This window comes from Trachurus trachurus (assembly GCF_905171665.1).
Source record: "Trachurus trachurus genome assembly, chromosome: 15".
In the NCBI taxonomy this organism is placed as follows: domain Eukaryota; kingdom Metazoa; phylum Chordata; class Actinopteri; order Carangiformes; family Carangidae; genus Trachurus; species Trachurus trachurus.
The window spans coordinates 8131892-8150534 of record NC_139906.1 but is presented as its reverse complement, the minus strand read 5'-3'; the positions used below and the strand labels follow the sequence as shown (position 1 = coordinate 8150534).

At 43.8% G+C, this 18643-nt stretch overlaps 1 protein-coding gene across 1 annotated transcript in view; it reads left to right on the top strand.

Moving 5' to 3' along the window:
* Positions 1-18643, top strand: part of wdpcp (WD repeat containing planar cell polarity effector) — a gene marked incomplete at its 3' end in the record, with an annotated part of 84111 nt that overhangs the window by 30300 nt on the left and 35168 nt on the right. Inside the window, exons 9-11 of the mRNA XM_083987499.1 lie at positions 1082-1221; positions 4924-5115; positions 15726-16344. Of these exons, the coding sequence (XP_083843625.1) occupies positions 1082-1221; positions 4924-5115; positions 15726-16344 (951 nt within the window). The remainder of the gene's footprint in view (positions 1-1081; positions 1222-4923; positions 5116-15725; positions 16345-18643) is intronic.

The window sequence follows — 18643 nt, the reverse complement described above, 5'->3', positions numbered from 1 at the left end:
AGGAAAGAATGGAAAGGAGACAGAGACAGACTGAACTTCTCTCCTTCTTCTGTAAACTTATCAAAATAACATTATAGATATTGATAAATAATGACATGATAAGGTGAAAAAATAGTTGATCGTTGTTTCCCAGGCATCAAAAGAACAACATATAGATTCACAAACATGAAAACAGCAGGATATAAGACGAGCAAACTAATTTCTTTAGCTAACCAGGTAAAATTTTAATATTTTTGATTCAAAGTTAAAGGTCCAGTGTGTAATAACTGGTAAGGTTTATTGACAAAATCTGAATATACTACCTATGAATATATTTGTATAACTGTATAATCTTGTTTGGTTTTCGTAGCCTTATAAAAGCAAGGGTCTTGCTTTAGAGAGAGTGTCGCCATCTTGCGGCGCCATGTTTGTACGGCAGCCCGAACGGAAAATCCAGCCAACCAGAGAGCACGTTTCACGTTCATAAATAAACCAATGGAGAAGAAGGAGGATGGAAAGAAGAAGGAGGAGGAAACAGCAGACGTATCGTAAAATGGTTTAGATCTTCTCCTCATCACTTCATGCTCCTGAAATAGTCCCAGTCAGTCGTCCCAGTCGTGGTAAACAAGTTTTTTTGTCCTCGGAGGCCACCGTCACTTTGCCGACAGGAGGAGTGAGCGCTGCAAACCAGAATATCATGGTTTTCCCCCCATTTTACACACTGGACCTTTAAATGTAAATATCAGAAACATCCCTCCTGAGGAGCCTTTGTCAGGCCTTATCAATACCAATATGTGAACAATGAATGAATGAATGATTTACTATTGGCTGTGTTATGTCAGATGGAGGACCTTTTGCTCCTCAAGGCTGCACACAAAACATGTGATTTCTTACTATTTGTAATTACTTAAAACACATTTCCAATCCTGATTCACAGGTTCATGTTGCACAAAAACATGTTAAGAGTTGGGATCTTAATCGATACCTGTTTCATCATGATGTATGGCGAATGTAGGGAGGACTGTGGAGGGTTCAACAGAGCTGTTTTTCTCTATTCAGTGTCATGTCATTAAGCTGATGTGTGTGGTGATGTCATTCACAGCGGTGCTCAGCGATAGGCTGATTCTGCTGTCCTTCCTGGAGCAGAGCCAAGTGGCTGCAGTCTACATCAACAAAAAGACCCCGGACTCCTCGGAGAGCGGCCGCCAACGGACAGACAAACTCTCCCCCTCTGAAATCAAGGTATACAATACACGGGACAGCGAGAGAAGACAGAAAAATTTTAAAAAGAAAGATGTTGACATGTCTCTGTCCAGTTGTTTCTTATATTTCACATTTTTCCAACTGAGATCAAATAAAAAAACCTGCAAACAAGAAACATTCAGCACAAATCAGTCACAGCCACAGTGGCCCTGCACAGGTATTACCATAATAAACAATCATAAACACAGGATAAAAGACAGAATATGGCTGCTTTCAATAAAAAATATAAATAATATAAAGCCCCAAATGCACCAAAGCTTTGGAGCCCGGTCTGTTTTAATCATGTTTTTGCAGGTTGAGGGACCTGTTTGGTTTTTTGTTGTTGTTGTTATTGAGAAACAACCTACTCTCGGTTCAAACGCCTACACAGAGTATCGGCTTTTCAATAGAATATCTACCTTCACCACGACACCACGATGAATACATGGTCCTTCAGACCTGTCACGTACAGGGATGCAGATATTAAGCAATTTTCATAACTGCTAATCAGCCCCAATAGTGTGTTAGTTGCTACTTTACAAAATATGGAAGTCTTTTTTTCATAATAAAATCATAAATCCTGTATTTACTGGAGAATAAGAAAGTTACTTAACTAAGGAAGTTACTTGAAAAACAAAAAATGAAGTTGATATTCAATGATTTTCCAAACAAAGTCCAAAGTATTTAGCAAAACAAACACTGCATCACAACTTTCAAGCTTCACTGAGGAACATACATTAGATTTTTTTAGACTTTTATTTATTTGCACATATGAAATAAAACAAATACATTTACTTATCTCTCTTAATAGGGAGGAAGATACGAAAAAATGTGCAGGTGAGGTCGGAAACCCGAAAGGCTTATTATAGCATGACCTCACCTTGACCTAACAAATAATTTAAACACAATAAAGAAATAATATTAACTACAATTCGTTAATATTATTGCGCTGGACCTACTTTTCCTCTTTTTTCTCATTGAATAAACATGAGCAGGTTCCCCAAACGCCCTCTCATTAGACTTCAGTGTTACTGCTTCTATGTGAGATAATACAATAATAACTCATCTACAGGATGGAGAGTCGCTTCACTGTGGTGCCACTGGGATGCACACATACTGTTTTATCAACTTTATATCACTTTTTACCGTATTTACATGTCACATTTTCACATTTTATTCCCGTCGTATCCTATCCACATGTCTAATCCATTTGGCCCAGCATCCACCGTCTTTAAATGAAGAGTGTTTGTGTCTTTGTGAGCAGCAACAGGTAGCTTCGGTGTGATCAACCTGGGATTACGGCTTTTACTGTGGGATCAGTGTCCCAGGTCGCCTCTTATTCTCTGCGTCTCTGTCTATTAATCTCTCATAAAGATGTGTGTGTGTGCAGAGGCGGTCTGATCTGGAGGTGTGTTGTTGTTTTTTTTGTTGTTGTTTTTTTTGTAGGTGTTAGTAACAGGTTTGATTATGTGTCGTCCTGTTCTTCTCTCCCCCCAAAACAAAACCGCACTGTGTCCTCCTTCACTAGCTGGCTAACCGCTAACCCTGGCATTATCACATTACTGCCAGGCCCTTTTGTTGAAGTGTGTGTGTGTCTGTGTGTGTGTGTGTGTGTGTGTGTGGGTGCATGTGCATGTTTGGCGTGTGTGTGTGTGTGTGTGTGTATAAAGCCAATCGTTCTTGCCGTGCGTCTGTCTCCAGAAGCAAAGTCCTGATAAGACACCCCCTCCCCCTCTCCCCCCCCTCACCACCACCTCAACACATACACATTCATGCAACCTGCAACACACCCACACACACGTGGACACAACCACGCACGCACACGCCAACCCCCCCCCCCCCCCACCATCACAAACACACAGCGGCACATACACATCGCCCTGGTCCAGTGGGCTAAGCTGGAGAAGGGAGAGTGTGTGAGGAGGAGGGGGGGAGTATTGGAGAGGGGGGCTAAACTAATCCGGCCCACAGAAAGTGGTTTTTGATTATTGCTGACCAGCAAACGCCAGCAGAAAAAAAAAAAAACTAGAAGAGGGAAACGATGGGTAAGGATGGAGGGTGTGTGTGTGTGTGTGGAGAGGGGGGGGGTTTAGAGATAGAGTGTGTTATTAACCCAGTGATTTTCTGATTTTTTTTTTTCTTTTTCGTACCCATTTCTAATCTGTTAGTGATCTCCCGTTCAGCTGTTTGGGGGCAACTCTTTGTTCCCTTTATCATCAGATGTACTTCCATCATTTTCATTCGTCTCTGTATTTTGGGTCCAAAGCAAATTCACCCCCCCCCCCCCCCCCTCCTCCTCCCCCAAGGGGGCAAGAAGGGGCAAGACATGGACCACTGAACCTGAAATCTGCTCTACTCATACACTACAGCTTGTCGATATACTAATTTCTGCATGTTCCTTGGCTTTTAAACCGTCTTCTTTTTCTTTTTTCCCCCTTTTTTTTGTATTGAGGATTATATGTTTTTTAATTTAATTTCTAAAGACATTCCTGTATTCCCACTTATGACAACATACCTATTTAAGTGGGATTTTGATTTTACATCTGACTGCTCTTTTCCTGCGTTTCAAATATTCATTTTGACCCAAACCTCCCATTGATCTATTACCCAAAAAAAAAAAAAATCCCAATTATTCTACCTCCTTGTCTCCTTATGTATGCCTTTTTGTTTTGTCCTTCATTCATCCCTTCATTCAAGCATGATTTATTCTTCTATTCCCATTTCCCTGAAGCTGTCGCAACTCTTCCCCTCCCCTCTCTCTCTCTCTCTCGTTCCCCTCTGTCCAAAACCCAAAACATTCAGCTCCTTCTTCATTACCAGCCATTATTCATCGCTCCTTCTTCCTCCTTCACCTCTGTCCTCCCTCTATCTGTCGGGTCCTAGCCGCTCTTATGCACCACGACAAAGGTCATGCATGTGTGTGTGCATGTGTGTGTGTGTGGGTGTGTCCTAATGCATGCATTTTAGCCATCGACTCTGGTAGCTGCTTCATTGTGTCACTGAGTGTGACTGGAGATAAAGAGTGTATGAAAGGCCTGTATGGATATTGGGCTGCATGCATGTGTGCGTGCATGTGTGCGTGTGTGTGAAGAGGGAATGAACTGTGGTGCACTGCACATGAAAGGCAAAGTCACAGTTCAGACCTGCAATTTCACTTTCTTTAAAAAGTGCTTCAGCTGAGAGCGCTGCGTGTTCAACGGTGTGTGCGCGTCTATACGAGTGTGTGTTTACATGCCATTTTTATGTATGTACTTATGTGCTTGCGTGTATATACATGCATGCATTCATGTATGTGTGTGTGTGTGTTTCTTTGCAGGCGGGCGTATGTGTGTGTGTGTATGTGTGCCCCAAGCGCCACGAGAGCTCATTACCGTGCGTCTCTTTGTTGTGGCCTGTAGAGCGTGGCAGACCTTCCCAAAAATATGCACATCACTAAAACAACAAGCCCGACAGAACAAAACACACACAGACATTAATAATGGAAGATAAAAAACAACCTCAGACATCAACACAAACAGGATCAGGGAAGGACATGAGAGCGAGCGAGGCGGCGTGCTGCAGATGCACAAGTTTCATCGCCCTCAGGTGTTGACACGGGTCGGACAGGTGAATCCTAATGGATGAACCTTGACAGCTTCTCTGTTCTTTATAGGAAATATCTTTACTGTATGTGTTTGTTTGTGTGTGTGTGTCCGCGTGCAGGTGGTGTGTGTGGAGGTGAGCGGGTGGGGTCGCAGGCTGCACAGGCGCGTGTGCGTGAACCGGCTGCAGGACGTGGCGCTCTGCTGGTGGAGCCTGGACGAGCCCGGCGAGGAGCCGCGGCCCTGGACCCCCACCAACACACACAGGAACAACCTGGTCCTCCTCGGCTGCTCGGCTGCCGAAGGCCTCAAGGTAAACACACACACACACACACAGAGTGAAGAAAGAGACGCTGTGGACGGTATAACTGTTTTAAATCGTAGCGCCCAAAGGTTAGAATAGTTACGCACGAATCAAAATCATCATCGAATGTCCTCGAAGTGGAAGTTTCTTCACTGCAGCCACCTCAGATCAGACTGAGATCAGGTGAATCTGGTGAAAAGGTTCAGGATCATTGTCCTGCTGAGTGATGAATTGTCGTCCAATGGGTTTTGGTGCATTTCGCTGAATCTGAGCACAAGTGAACAAGTGAAAGTGAAGACATTAATAAATACCTGTGTGGTTTACAGGCCCAAACCATAACAGAGATGTGAGCACTAAGGCCTGTACTGTACAGTATGTCCCACCTTTACCATATTGATGTTTGTTGTGTCTGTTATTATGACCAGAATCCTACACGGGTCCAATTCCCGCGCCCACCCCGCCCGTCAGTAAAGAGTCCCCTCCCTCCTGTTACCCGCGCCACTAACGACAACGTTATTCTCCTGGTCTTTGAGGAGACCAAACTTCTCCCAAACGTCTGATTTAACCCTTGCCAATTTATTTTCTACAATTTCATATTCGGCGCTCACCTTGGACTTTACGGACATTACGAGACAGAGTTGTTTTAGAGGTAAATTCATGCAAAACCGCTGATGTGCGTTCCCGTCAGGGACAGTTTTTCAGCAAGCAGTCTCTGCATTTGTCTTGAAAACAACTCTGTCTCGTAATGTTGCGTTATCTCATTGCGCGGTGAATGTGCAGGTCACAACTTGTCCACCAGAGCGTTTTGGAGTTGTTGGATTTTGTATTTGATGAGTTTGATGAGGGAAACCAAGAAATCCCATGAGCCTCCGTAGCATAGCTCTGAGCAGCTCGCGGCTCTGCTCCGCCGTTCTAGAAATAGCTTGCACCGACAATTAACAAACCTACTGCTATGACTATAGGGATTAATGGGAGAATTTGCCAAAATGTTGAAATATCCCTTTAAAGAACATTCCCATCACTGACTGGACAGTGTAATGTTGCACTTAGTGTCACCTTTACACAGAGGCCCTGAGGGCTCAACGCACTACAACTTACAAGAAAAAAGTTAAAAGATGTAAATGTGCTGCAAATTCAAACACATGATCCTGCAGAACAACCACAACACAACAGAAGTTTTTTTTTCCAGGTGGCACAAAAAAGTGATGAACCAGGTTGTTGTGACTTTTGAAGTTAAAAGCATTGAATAACAAGTGCAGCCCCACTAGTGTCTGTCTTTTTTTTCTTTTTTTTGCCTTAATTTTGCAAAACAGACACAGAAAAAGTCAGATGGAGAAAGAGAATGATAATGGTTCAAATGGCCACAGGTTGGACTCAAACTCGGGCCTCTGTGGTTTGGATCATGATGCACACACACTGAATTTGTAGAATGTTTATTTATTTGCATGTGTTGCAATTGTTTCCATTTTTTATTTTTGCAGTGCATCTGTTGTCAAATCGATGTTTCCTGAATCTGCAGCTCGTTTTTTTCTTGAGTTGCAGTGCTTTGAGCTCGATGAAGGTGAAAGCCATGCAGGCACATTGTTTATGCTGTTTTACCGGCTCTTTTTGAAGTTAAATACTTTTTTCAACATCATTATAAACATTTATCACAGAACTTTTGCAGAGAAGAAGCTAAACTGAATCTAACTAATCAATTGCAGCAATTTCAGCAGCGTATAAAAAAAAACAGTGGAGTAAAGACATAGAACAAAAAAGAGCCCATTACAAACACTCTTAACTTTAAAGCTTTTTAATACCTTTCAGTCTCGTTTGAAGCCACGAATCACAACTCCAGCTGTTTATTTTACCGTACACACACTGCGAGGCACACAGACACACACACACGCGCGGTGAAAGAGGCAACAAAGCGGCTGTTTTGAGTCGAGTCCTGTGTTGCGGTGGATGGGATTGGGGACGGTGTGTTAGTCACCTCAAGGGTGGCACCTCTGTGTTGCACCTCCATGTATCACCATATGAAATAAGCAGGAAAAGCTGAGCTGTGGTACAGCGTGAAGGAGAACGCCTACACATCCACACACACACATATCCACACACACACACATACACTCACTCACAGGCTTAGACACACATCCTCATGGCCTCTAGCAAAAAAAAAAAAACCCAACCCGTGACCCTATTCTGTGTCAACGTTAGGATTGGCCTCGTGCCGAAAGCCAAGATGAAAGATCCCCAAATTACCGAACCGGGCTTAACTCGACTCCTCGTACCGCGTTACCTCGGTAAGCAGATGCAAAATATTCACCACCGCACCAGAGAGAGAGAGAGAGAGAGGGAAGGAGAGAAGGGGAAGAGGGAGAAAAGATGAGCGTTACCAATTGCATGCTAGGAAAACAAATTCAAAAACGAAGGAGGGATGGGAGGAGGAGGTGAGGAGGAGGAGGTGAGGAGGATGGAGGGGGGGAGAAGACACATGAATATTGAAATAATCAAAGCAGATGCTGTTCGCCGCTTTTTCCGCTTCTTGTTTTTGGAACGCTCTCCACATTTATCACACTCCTTCACCTAGTTTATTCCCTCCGTCTCCTTCACCCCTCCTCTTCTCTCCATCACCACGTCTTCCTCTCCTCTCCTCCTTCCTTTCCTTTCCTTTCCTTTCCCTTCCCTCCCTCCCTCCCCTCCACGCTTCAGGAACATTAAAGTCTCTTCGTGGGGCTGCGGCGGCGGCATCGCTCCTCTAATGAAAGCGTTTGTTGTCATTTTTCAGATGCGCGGTGTGAAATTAAGCGAGCAGTTTATATAAGAGCCGTGGCAGGAATCAAACGCCGGGCGCACATCGGGAGACGCCAGCTACTTCAATCACTTCAAGCTCATATATATGTTCCTTTTGTTCAGTTCGCTATCTGCCGCACTAAGCCAATTTTCTAGCCAGTCTCTCGGCATTTAAAAAAGTCTGATTTCTTTCCCTATGTGGTCTTAATTCATAGCCCCCCACCACTCCTCCTCTCCTCTCCTCTACTCCTCTCCTCCTCATGCTGATAAATGGAGCCACAGCATGCAGGGGGGTGGAGGAGGAGGAGGAGGAGGGTGGGAACGAGAGGAAAACACAAACATAGTTGTTGGTTTTTTATGCAGTTAACATTTTTAATGATCCTTCTTCCTTCATGCTTCCTTCTTTAACCCCCCCCCCCCCCCCCCCCCCCCCCCACTACCAAACAAACACACAAACACAGACAGACTCACAAAGATACACAAACAAACCCTCTCCTGAAATTTAATAATCTTAATGAAAGGGCAAAAGAAATGTTTTATTTATGTGCATTTTAAGTCACTTTAGCTTCTTTTTTTCCCTTTTTTTTTTTTACCCGGGTTGTTTGTGTCTATGTTTGTGAACGCACCTCTTTTGTCTGTGTGTGTGTGTGTGTGTTGTGTGTTTAAGGTCTGTGACTATCCTGTTATCTGTCACCAAACAGTTCTGTCTCTTAATTATTACCGACTCCAGCCCTTCCTATGTGCTGCTGTGTCGTCGTGTCACATTCGTCTGTAGCTAAACAACAAAATAAAACCCTCCGAACAACAACAACAACACCAAAAACAACAACAACACCGTCCATGAAAGACAACCTCGAATTAAATAATTAGCATAGAGAGAACATGTAATTGCACAAAAAATTTAATATTCTCTAATCTGCACTTCATTTCCTCTGTCAGCTTTGAAAACGCTATGATTAAGGGTAAAGGAGTGTGTGTTTGTGTCTCTGTGTGTTGGGGGGGGGGGTATTAGGGGCTATATTACATGTTAAAATGGGTAAATTTCTCTCAGAGCTGTGCAGCATGAGCCGTGTGCACAGTTTTTTTAGAGTCATAATAATAATTTTGGACCATGAAAAAAGAGGAGTCGGGGTCTGGAATCCAAAGTGCAGCATTACCACACACACAGGCACACACACACGAGCTCCAGTACAGTAGCTTTGTGTCACAGGAGGAAAAAGCACACACAAAAAAAGAAAAAGAAGTCGTATTCCCCGTGCACCACAATTATGTTCAGTGGCACCAATTAATGACGGAGAAGGTGTGAGGAATATTGTGGTTAGTAATCCTGCTGCGCCCGCGTGTTTCCTCACATCACTACCTCAACTCTTAACCCCTCATTCACACACATACCTTAAAACTTCCCAGTCCCACTCATCCACCCCCCTCCTCCTCCTCATCCCTTCATCCCTCGACTCTCCTCCCGAGTCCCTCGTTCCCTCTCTCCCTCTCCTACTCTCTTCTCTTCTCTCTCTGCCCGTCTCTCCCTGTCTTTCTCTGCTCCGTGAGCTGGAAAATTGGCTTCAAAAGGCCACTGCTGTGAACAAGGGCCAGCCACACAGTTGGGCCCATCCGCTTTATCTTTCACGCCACGGAGGGGGAGAAAAAAAAAGGTGCCGCGAGAAAGAGAGAGAGAAGGAGAAGGAGAAGAATGGAGAAGAATAGTTTTGACCAGTCACTGAAACCAATAACCAGGAGAAAGCTACTTACTAGAGGCCTCTCTCTCTCTGTCTTTCTCTTTCCCTCCCTCTCTCCATTTCTGTCCTCTTTGCATCTCTTCATGTCTCCACCCTCTTCCTCTTTCTCTCTCTCTCTCTCCTCACTCCTGTTCCCTCGCTTTCTCTTCGTCTTTTGTGAATATTTGTCTGTCCTTTCACTCACTCACTCCTTCACTCACTCCCCTCTTTTGACCTTATTCATCATTTTTCTATTTTATGCTTTCAGACCCAGTGAGTGCAGTAGCTACATTCAACTCCTACAATATACTCTGGGGCTGTTCACAGCCAAGCAGAAGCTTCGACTTAAAGATATTGTGAATTAATATGTGATTTGTATTACATGCAAACTGTATTTCAGCCATTTCTATATGTTTCTATATAAAAAGGCTTTTTTAAATTAAAAAAATCAATATTAGTCGCAGGTTTTAAAACACGTATGACAATTTTTTCTTTAAAAATAGGAGCAAGACCAATGCCGACAAAACTTTTCTCTTACAATTACACATTTTGGTAAATATTGATATCTAGACTCGCTGCCTCATCATTACATACAGTAGTACAGTGTCTACAGTGTTTACAGTTTAAGAGTTGGAGGCTCTGACAGATTCAAACCTCATCACCCTGAACGTCTCGAGTGCTGTGGTGTTACCTTCAGGGGCCTTTTGCTCAGTCCACATGAGATGGAAAACGAGACATGCAGCACGACCTGAAGAGAAGACTCAAATAAATGTAAATACTGAGCCCAGTTTTTGAGATTTGTAGGCCACATCCTTTAAATACTAGACTCTTATATCAACTGGGCCTGACGTATTTTCTGTCAGGACACAAATCTTGTAGTTAAAGGGATACTTCACCCAAAATTAATAATTCACCAGTTTTCTACTCACCGTCATGCCAAGAAAGGGTTCAGAGAACTTTTGGAGTTATCAAACCACTTTTGGAGTTCCAGGGGGGGTCCGGCTGGCTGCTGATTTTCATATAATGGCGGCAGATAGAATTCACTTTTGAATCGTCCAAAACTCACACTATGAAACATCCAAATACCTCCATACTGCTCGTCTGTACTGACCCAAGTGTCCTGAAGCCGCCACATGAAAAAGTTGTTCAGAAAATAATAATTTGACCATTGTTTTTAGCCTTGTTGTAGTAGTAGCTCCTAGTGGCTGCACGAGATGTGCGAGATTTGCTGCTAGATGTTTTTACGTGTTTACAACGATGAACGAACATCTCGCAGCAAATCTCACCCATGCGCACAAACATCAACAAAGCCACTGGGAGCTACTGCTACAACAAGGCTAAAAACAGAGATCACATGAATTTTTTCTGAACAACTTTTTCATGTGGCGGCTTCAGGACACTTGGGTCAGTAGGACGAGCAGTATGGAGGTATCTGGATGTTTCATAGTGTGTGTTTTGGACGATTCAAAAGTGAACTCTATCCGCCGCCATTATATGAAAACCCATCACCAGCCGGACCCCCTGGAACTCCAAAAGCATTTTGATAACACCGAAAGTTCTCCGAACCCTTCCTTGGCATGACGATGAATAGTTGATTGTTGAAGTATCCCTTTAAAGTTACATTTGAAATAACGTGGCCTGGACAAATAAAGACACTACATTCAGAGATGTCCTTACAATATAATGGTTATTGGTTCTTCAGTCTAATCATAAAACCACTGTAACAGGCTGTATCTTCAAACATCCAGATGAATATAAGTAATTGCAAATCAATACTTCGATGTTTAAGGCTGTTAAACCTTTGCATGAAGGTGACCAGCGGAGAAAACAAACCATTAACTGTAAGAATGAGTTGCACAGAAACATTATTTTTGTAAAGGTAATATGTGATAATAATAAATATAAGACTGAAGACACATTAGTAAATCAGTGACTGCTGCAGGTTGAACCAGGCCATGTAGCGTTCGCTCTTTCTCTTTGAGCTTTCGCCAGCTTCCCTTTCTCCTTCTCCTCTCCCCTGAGTGTCACCTGTCAGGCGACACGGAGCTGAATCAGCTGCAACCTCCTCCTCCTCAACGGTGGCGGTGGCGGTGGCGTGCTGGCACAGCGGGCAGCGGGCACCAGCGAGCCGGCCGGGCACGGGATGAAGAAAAGAAAAAAAAGCTGAGGGAGGATGAGAGGTGGTCGCGGGGTCAGACGAGACTCCACGGCTGCCATGTGTGTCCCTGTGCAACTTTATCTAATGCATGTGTCACTTTTTAGTGTCCCTGCAGAAACGCTGCTATCCGCCCCACCCAAGGAAGGATACCCCCACCCCGTACATGAATTGAACCCCTCATGCCTGCTGCCTCAAACAAACACACACTCACACACACACACAGCACCCACCCCCTGGGGAGCAGCAGGAGCTAGCTCTGGGGGATTATGGAGAGGGAAAAAAGCTTTCAGGAGGACAGTCTTCTGCTTCTCTCCTGCTGTAGACCATGGGCAGGCGGCAACACACACACACACACATTCACAAAAAGAAAAGAAAAAAAAAAAAACTCCCTTCCTCCCTCTAAGTCCCTTTTTGGCAATGCCTGCCAAAAACTGGGCCGGGCAGCTTTGCAAAAAGGAAAAGGAAAAGGCAGGCAGGCAGGCAGGCAGCCGATCCCTCTTTCTGTCTACATGGCGAAAAGAAATGGGCTCATTTAGCCAAAGCTGCCACGGTCAATGCCGGGCTCTGATGGAGGCTTTGGTTAAGGTGAAATCCCTCCTAAAAAGCTCCTCTTAGTGACTGAGGGACTTGTTTAGTGCAGGCTGTTGTCTCCTGTCATCCACCTACTGTTCCTGGTTCCTGGTGGGTGTTTTATCGACAGCGCCACCCGTGGCACAGCCTATCTCCTTAATGTCAACGCTCGCTCGCTTATCGGAGGAGGTAGAGGTGGTGGTGGGGGCATTGTACCCACTCCCACCGACTGGTTTTGGTCCAGGAGCGACATAATGTAAATTCTCTGTATCTGACCCTTGGTCAAATGAATCCTGTATCATCTTTTTTTCTTTTTTTTCCCAACTCTTTTTATTGATTTTCCTCATTTTGAACATAAAACATATCAGACACACCATACACATTTACACGTACACATTTACATAAAAAGGTCATTTAAGTTGTATTAACTTACTGTATGTATCTCAAAATGAAAAATAGACAGATGAAGGGGATTAATTTAAAAAGAAAAAAAGAAAGATTATACATACGTATGTAGCCAAACATGTATACACTCTTCAAAAGTAAAAAAACAAACTAAACTAAACAGAGACAGGAATAAAAATAAATAAATAGAGTAAAATAAAATAAAAAATAAAAGTTATTTCCTTCTATTAAGAGCACTTCTAGTATAAATTGTATGTATAACCCTCAGACTACAGTATGTGTTCTGGTTAAAATAATCAATAAACGGTTTCTATAGAACTTTCTTTCCTGATTTTTCAGTAAGAATTTTTTTTTCTCCAGCTCTAAATGTCTCATAACATCTGTCATAAGATTTGAATAAGTTGGGGCTACCTTTTGTTTCCAATTAAGTAATATCAATCTTCGCGCAAGTAGGCTGACAAACGAAACCTACTATGTTCCATGAATCCTGTATCATCTTATTCATATTGGTAAAAGGCTTGTTTCTCCCCCACCACCCTCCCCGTCTTTCACCGTACTGTCAACGGTTGAGCTCTTGGCTCCTCGCGCAGGTAAACAAGAGGAGGTTGTTTATCGCCGGGTGCTGGGTGCCAAGCCGTGGCATGCTCAGGGAGAAGCTGTTGTTGACCTTGAGTTAAAATGGAGCTGTTATCATTAGCTGTCTCTTGATTGACAGCCGGTTTGTTGATGAGCAAAGTGGAGGGCTCTATATTTCTCGCCATCTCCGGGGGGTTTGGGGCTTCTGCCACGGTATGACTCATTTCTCTGCCTCTGGTTTTCTTCTTCCTCTTCTTCCTTTCACTCTTCTTCGTCGTCCTCGTCGTTTTTTTGTTTTTGTTTGAAGGTACTGACACAAGACGGCTCCTTCCAATTCCTAAACATGAGAGCATGTTGAGACGGCAACACAATTAAAGTTGTGTTGTTTATGCAACAGTGAGTGTGACTGAACTCGGCCTCTGAAACACACAGACATGTCAAACCAGATACAATTTATGTGGCCTGTGAGAAAATTATGACCCACCTCCCATAATACACTGCTACAGCTACTGTACCATACGGTCATGACCAAGCAATAGATCGACAAGCGCCGAGCCTCAAATCGGCAAATCTCACTGATGTTCACACCTCCACTCAGCTCAGGACAGAACCCCAAAACATGAATGAACTTTCAGCCAAGAAAAGATGCCAAGTAGCTGACATGGACAAAATGGCACAGGAGAAAAAAACAGGATTAATATATGTGTTTTTATTTTGTTTTTAGACCCTTTTCTGAAATTACAATTCAGTTTTCACCAGCTTGTTCATGTCTGATATACAGGTATTCTCATTTAGCTTGAAGGCACTTACTTAATTTTATTTTTATTGAGAAGATTTACAGTATGCTGGCTGTTCAAATACCTATTTATGAATAAAACAATCTCAGGTTTATCACACTTGCTTGTTTTAAAGAGACCCCGAGGAGTTTGCTTTTGGTTATAAAAGAGTCTCTTATTAATGTGGATGAATCTACATTACCCACACTTGTTAATGGGTCCATTTTCAATAAATATATTGTTTTGTCTTTATAGTTATCTTATATTTTGATATTATTATTTAGTGGTCGACTCGCCCAGCATTTCCTAGTTTTGGTTTCCCGGACGCTGCCCAGCGGGTCATGGGAATAACGCCACCGGATCGCTCGTTGGCATCATTTATGGTCGGAACTATGACGTTATCTGATCGTCTTTGAACCTCCGACTTTCATTCTTGATGAATGAAAACATTCTTGGCAAATGTTTTCGCTTTCGTCCGTCTTGCGCCGATCCAAGAATTTCACCGTGCGTGCGGAGGCTCATGGGAAATGTAGTGTGAAAACACTTCGCTTTCAGAAACTCCTCATAGTCCCTTTAAAGTTTAGCCCCTTGTGTGACTGACTCTAGACTCCTGCGTCTAAACCCACTCCAGTGTCAATGTGAAATAATAACATTACAGCAAATGTGTTTAAAGTAAAGCAAAGTAAATCTTTATTGTCCCGAAACAATAAACATTTAAACACAACAGACACTAAGGTAAGAGAGAGAAAGAGACAAAGAGACAAAACAGCACAATAAAATCTATACAAAAGACGGTAACACTTTACTTGAATACGGGTTCATAAGATTGACATAATACTGTCATAACCATAACATGACACCTGTCATAAACATCATTGAATACTTATGTCAGCTGTCGTTAAGTGTCATTCGGTAAGTTATGTCACTTTTGATGCAACGTTGACATTGTTTGAGATGAACTTGAAATAAAGACAACATAGTTCTCATAACAAGGACATCTGTTCTCAAACAATGTCAACTTTGCATCAAAAGTGACATAACTTACCGAATGACACTAATCAACAACTGTCATAAGTATTCATTGATGTTTATGACAGTGTTATGTCAGTTTTATGAACCCGTATTCAAGTTAAGTGTTACCCAACTCTACTCTTTTAAGTTTATTGTTGTCATTGCATAAAACATATACAACGAAATTTCATTCGGCGGTCTCCTATAGTAGCAAAGAACTTTTTTAAGAAGTATAGAAAACAACAACATAGTGCAAAGTGTCAAATAAATAATTATGCATCAACATATTAAAAACATAATGTGGCAACAGTTTTACCATCTCAATTCAATTCAATTCAATTTATTTAAAGTGGGACAATGCGAGTTCATGAACGAGAACAAAATCGTAAACAAGCCGGATTGTAGCCACAGGCTAATTTCCATCCGCTGTCCCATACATAGATGTTCCCTGGTACAAAAAAAAATACAATAAATAAAAACAAAAGCATGTTATAAAATAGCAGCAGTCAGTTTACAGTACAATAGATAATAATACAGATTCAAACAGTACAAAAGTGCAACCGTGTCAATCTCCACAGATAAGAAAGAATCAAATTTTAAATGCACTGATCTTCTTCTCCTCCTCCTCCTCCTCAGGTCCTGAGCTCTGTGCGGACTGAAGGAACCCCTCTGCACTGCAGCTTCAGCCTGCTGCAGCCCTACCAGCTGCTGACGGTGGAGCTCCCTCCTCCTCCTCCTACTACCAAACCTCAGGGACCAGCTGACGGATGCTGGGCCGACAGCTGCACGTACGAATGCGCACGAGGACGGCCGCACCGCGCCTCCGTCACGCGCATCCCGCTGCCGTCCGAGGCCGTTTCCTGCTCCCGCCACCCCTCTGAAACCGCGCTCCTCCTGGGCTTGAGCGACTCGTCCTTGGTGCTGTACGACCAGCGGAGGGGGGTCTCCCTCCTGGCCTCCTGCCCCGTGCCCCCCGACCTCCTCGCCTGGCACCCGGCCGGCGCCGCGCTCGTGGTCGGCGGCGGGCAAGGAGAGCTGATGTGCTTTGATGTGGGCTTGGCGCCGGTGAACGTGGCGCTGGTGGCGGAGGAGGCAGCTCCAGCCACAACGCTAAGGCTAGCTCAGCACATGAGGAGCTCTGGAGGCCTGGAGGCGCTGCGGTGGGGGTCCGGCCTGGACGGAGGCCCGGAGGGGACAGATACGCTGCTGCTCGCCTTTCACGGAGGACCGCTGGCCGCCTTGAGATTCAGACTAGGTAGGTGAAATGAGAGTCACAGCGTGGAGGCTGGAGATGTAATATCTGTGAGGTTATGAATATCACATACCTGGATTAGTCCGACCAAGATAAACCATAGAAACACAGAAAATCCTCACATTTAAAGTTTTCAACATTTTGGCAAATTCGCCTATTGCCATTATCCCTATAGTCGTAGCAGTAGGTTCATTACCTTTAATTATCAGTGCATGTTGTTTTGAGATCAGCAGGGCAGAGACGTGAGCTGCTTAGCAAACGGTACAGGTCCCCGGTCCCTCATCAAACTCATCAAATTCACAATCCAACAACTCCAAAACGCTCTGGTGGACAAGTTGTGACCTACACATTCACCACGCTATGAGATAATCATGTATAATTATGTAACATTACGACACACGAAGCAAATACTCTGAACTACTTGCACTCCGCCCAGCAGCCGTGTCTGGTAATGTAGTTGCGGCTACACATTTGCCTCTAAAACAACTCCATCTTGTAATGTTACATTATTATCTCATAGCGTGGTGAATGTGCAGGTCACAACTTGTCCACCAGAGCGTTTTGGAGTTGTTGGATTGTCTATTTGATGAGTTTGATTGAGTTCCATTGTGTTCGCCGAGCAGCTCACGTCTCTGCCCCGCAGATCTCAAAACAACATGCACCGATAATTAAAGGTAATGAACCTACTGCTATGACTGTAGGGATTATGGCATTAGGCGAATTTGCCAAAATGTTGAAAAACTATCCCTTTAAATGTGAGGATTTTCTGTGTTTCTATGGTTTATGTTAATCGGATTAATCCAGGTATGTGACAACATTGAGAACTTTTCATTTGCTTTGTTCATAGTTTTCATGAACTCACAGCTTATCCCACAATGTTAGTGCTAGAATTAAAGGTCTCAGAGGTCGGTGAGAAGAATATACACCACTAGAAGTTTCTATACAGGGAGATGTGAGAATATCTTCAATAGAAAGTGAAACTATATAAACTACTAGACTTAACACTGCTTTAATATAGTAAATAAACAAACTCCTTATCATGTATAGGAACAGGCAGGTATATAAATTGATGGATTTTCTTGTTTTCAATGAAATATTTAGTCAGTTTCCATCCAAAATCACCTTAAATTACCTAAAAATTACAGTTATAGTTATATAAACAAACTTTCCTCTTCGTCATGTTCTTCCTCTCCTAATGAAGACGCCCCCCCCCCCCACCCTACCCCTCTCCCCCCTCCCTCCTCTGTTTGGGATCTTGACACTGTGTCTGAACTCCGCCGTGTAAATAGCGGCAGCTGAACGGGTCGTCCTCCTCGCGCCTCTCCGACTGCCGAGGAGCCGGGAAGTTAATTTGTTGACGGGCGAGGGAAGGTTAGCAGGAGTCACGCTCTCAGAGGTCATTCAATAATCGCCCCGGGGCACGAGGCCCCCCAGGTGCATTCTGGGATGCATTTTTCCGATAAATCGTTTACAGTGGCTGCGCAGTCCCTCGGGGCCCCCAGATAAAGTTTGCCAATCAAAAATTTTTCCGAAGCAGCCGCCACCTCACCTTCTAACACACACACACACACAAACACACACACACACAAAGAGAGAGACACACACAGACACGCACACACTTTCAGCGTCTTTAATTGTGACTTTGGAAAGAAGAAGATGTGACAGTGGCGTGCAGCTCTCTCCTGAAGTTTGAAAGCAGGAGTGTGGGGGCGGAGGGAGGAAGGTGGAAGATTGTGTGCATTTAACTTTGTGTGTGTGTGTGTGTGTGTGTGTGTGTGTGTGTGTGTGTGTGTGTGTGTGTGTGTGTGTGTGTGTGTGTGTGTGTGTGTGTGTGTGTGTGTGTGTGTGTGTGTGTGTGTGTGTGTGTGTGTGTGTGTGTGTGTGTGTGTCTGTGTGTCTGTGTGTGTGTGTGTGTGTGCGTTCGGTTGTGTGCTCAGGAGAAGGGGAGGGTGTCTTCCAACAATAGCTTCCCCTCCTCTGATCGCCTGCCAAGGTTTTGATGAAGAAAGTCACTGCACGTCTTTTCTCCATGATAATTCTCTTCACCCCCCTCTCACACACACACACTTACACACATGTGCATATTCTTCTATTTCTGTGCTTCTACACACACACACACACACACACACACACACACACACACATTCGCACACACTCCAGCTCATTTGTTTGTTTGCTTGCGCTCCTTCTCTGTATTGACTTGTTTCATAAGGCCCCGCTACATGACAGAAGGAGTGAGTCAGGAGGCGGCGAGGAAGAAAGACTTGGCCGAGCTCCAGCTCCTCTTTTTTTTTCCATAGGA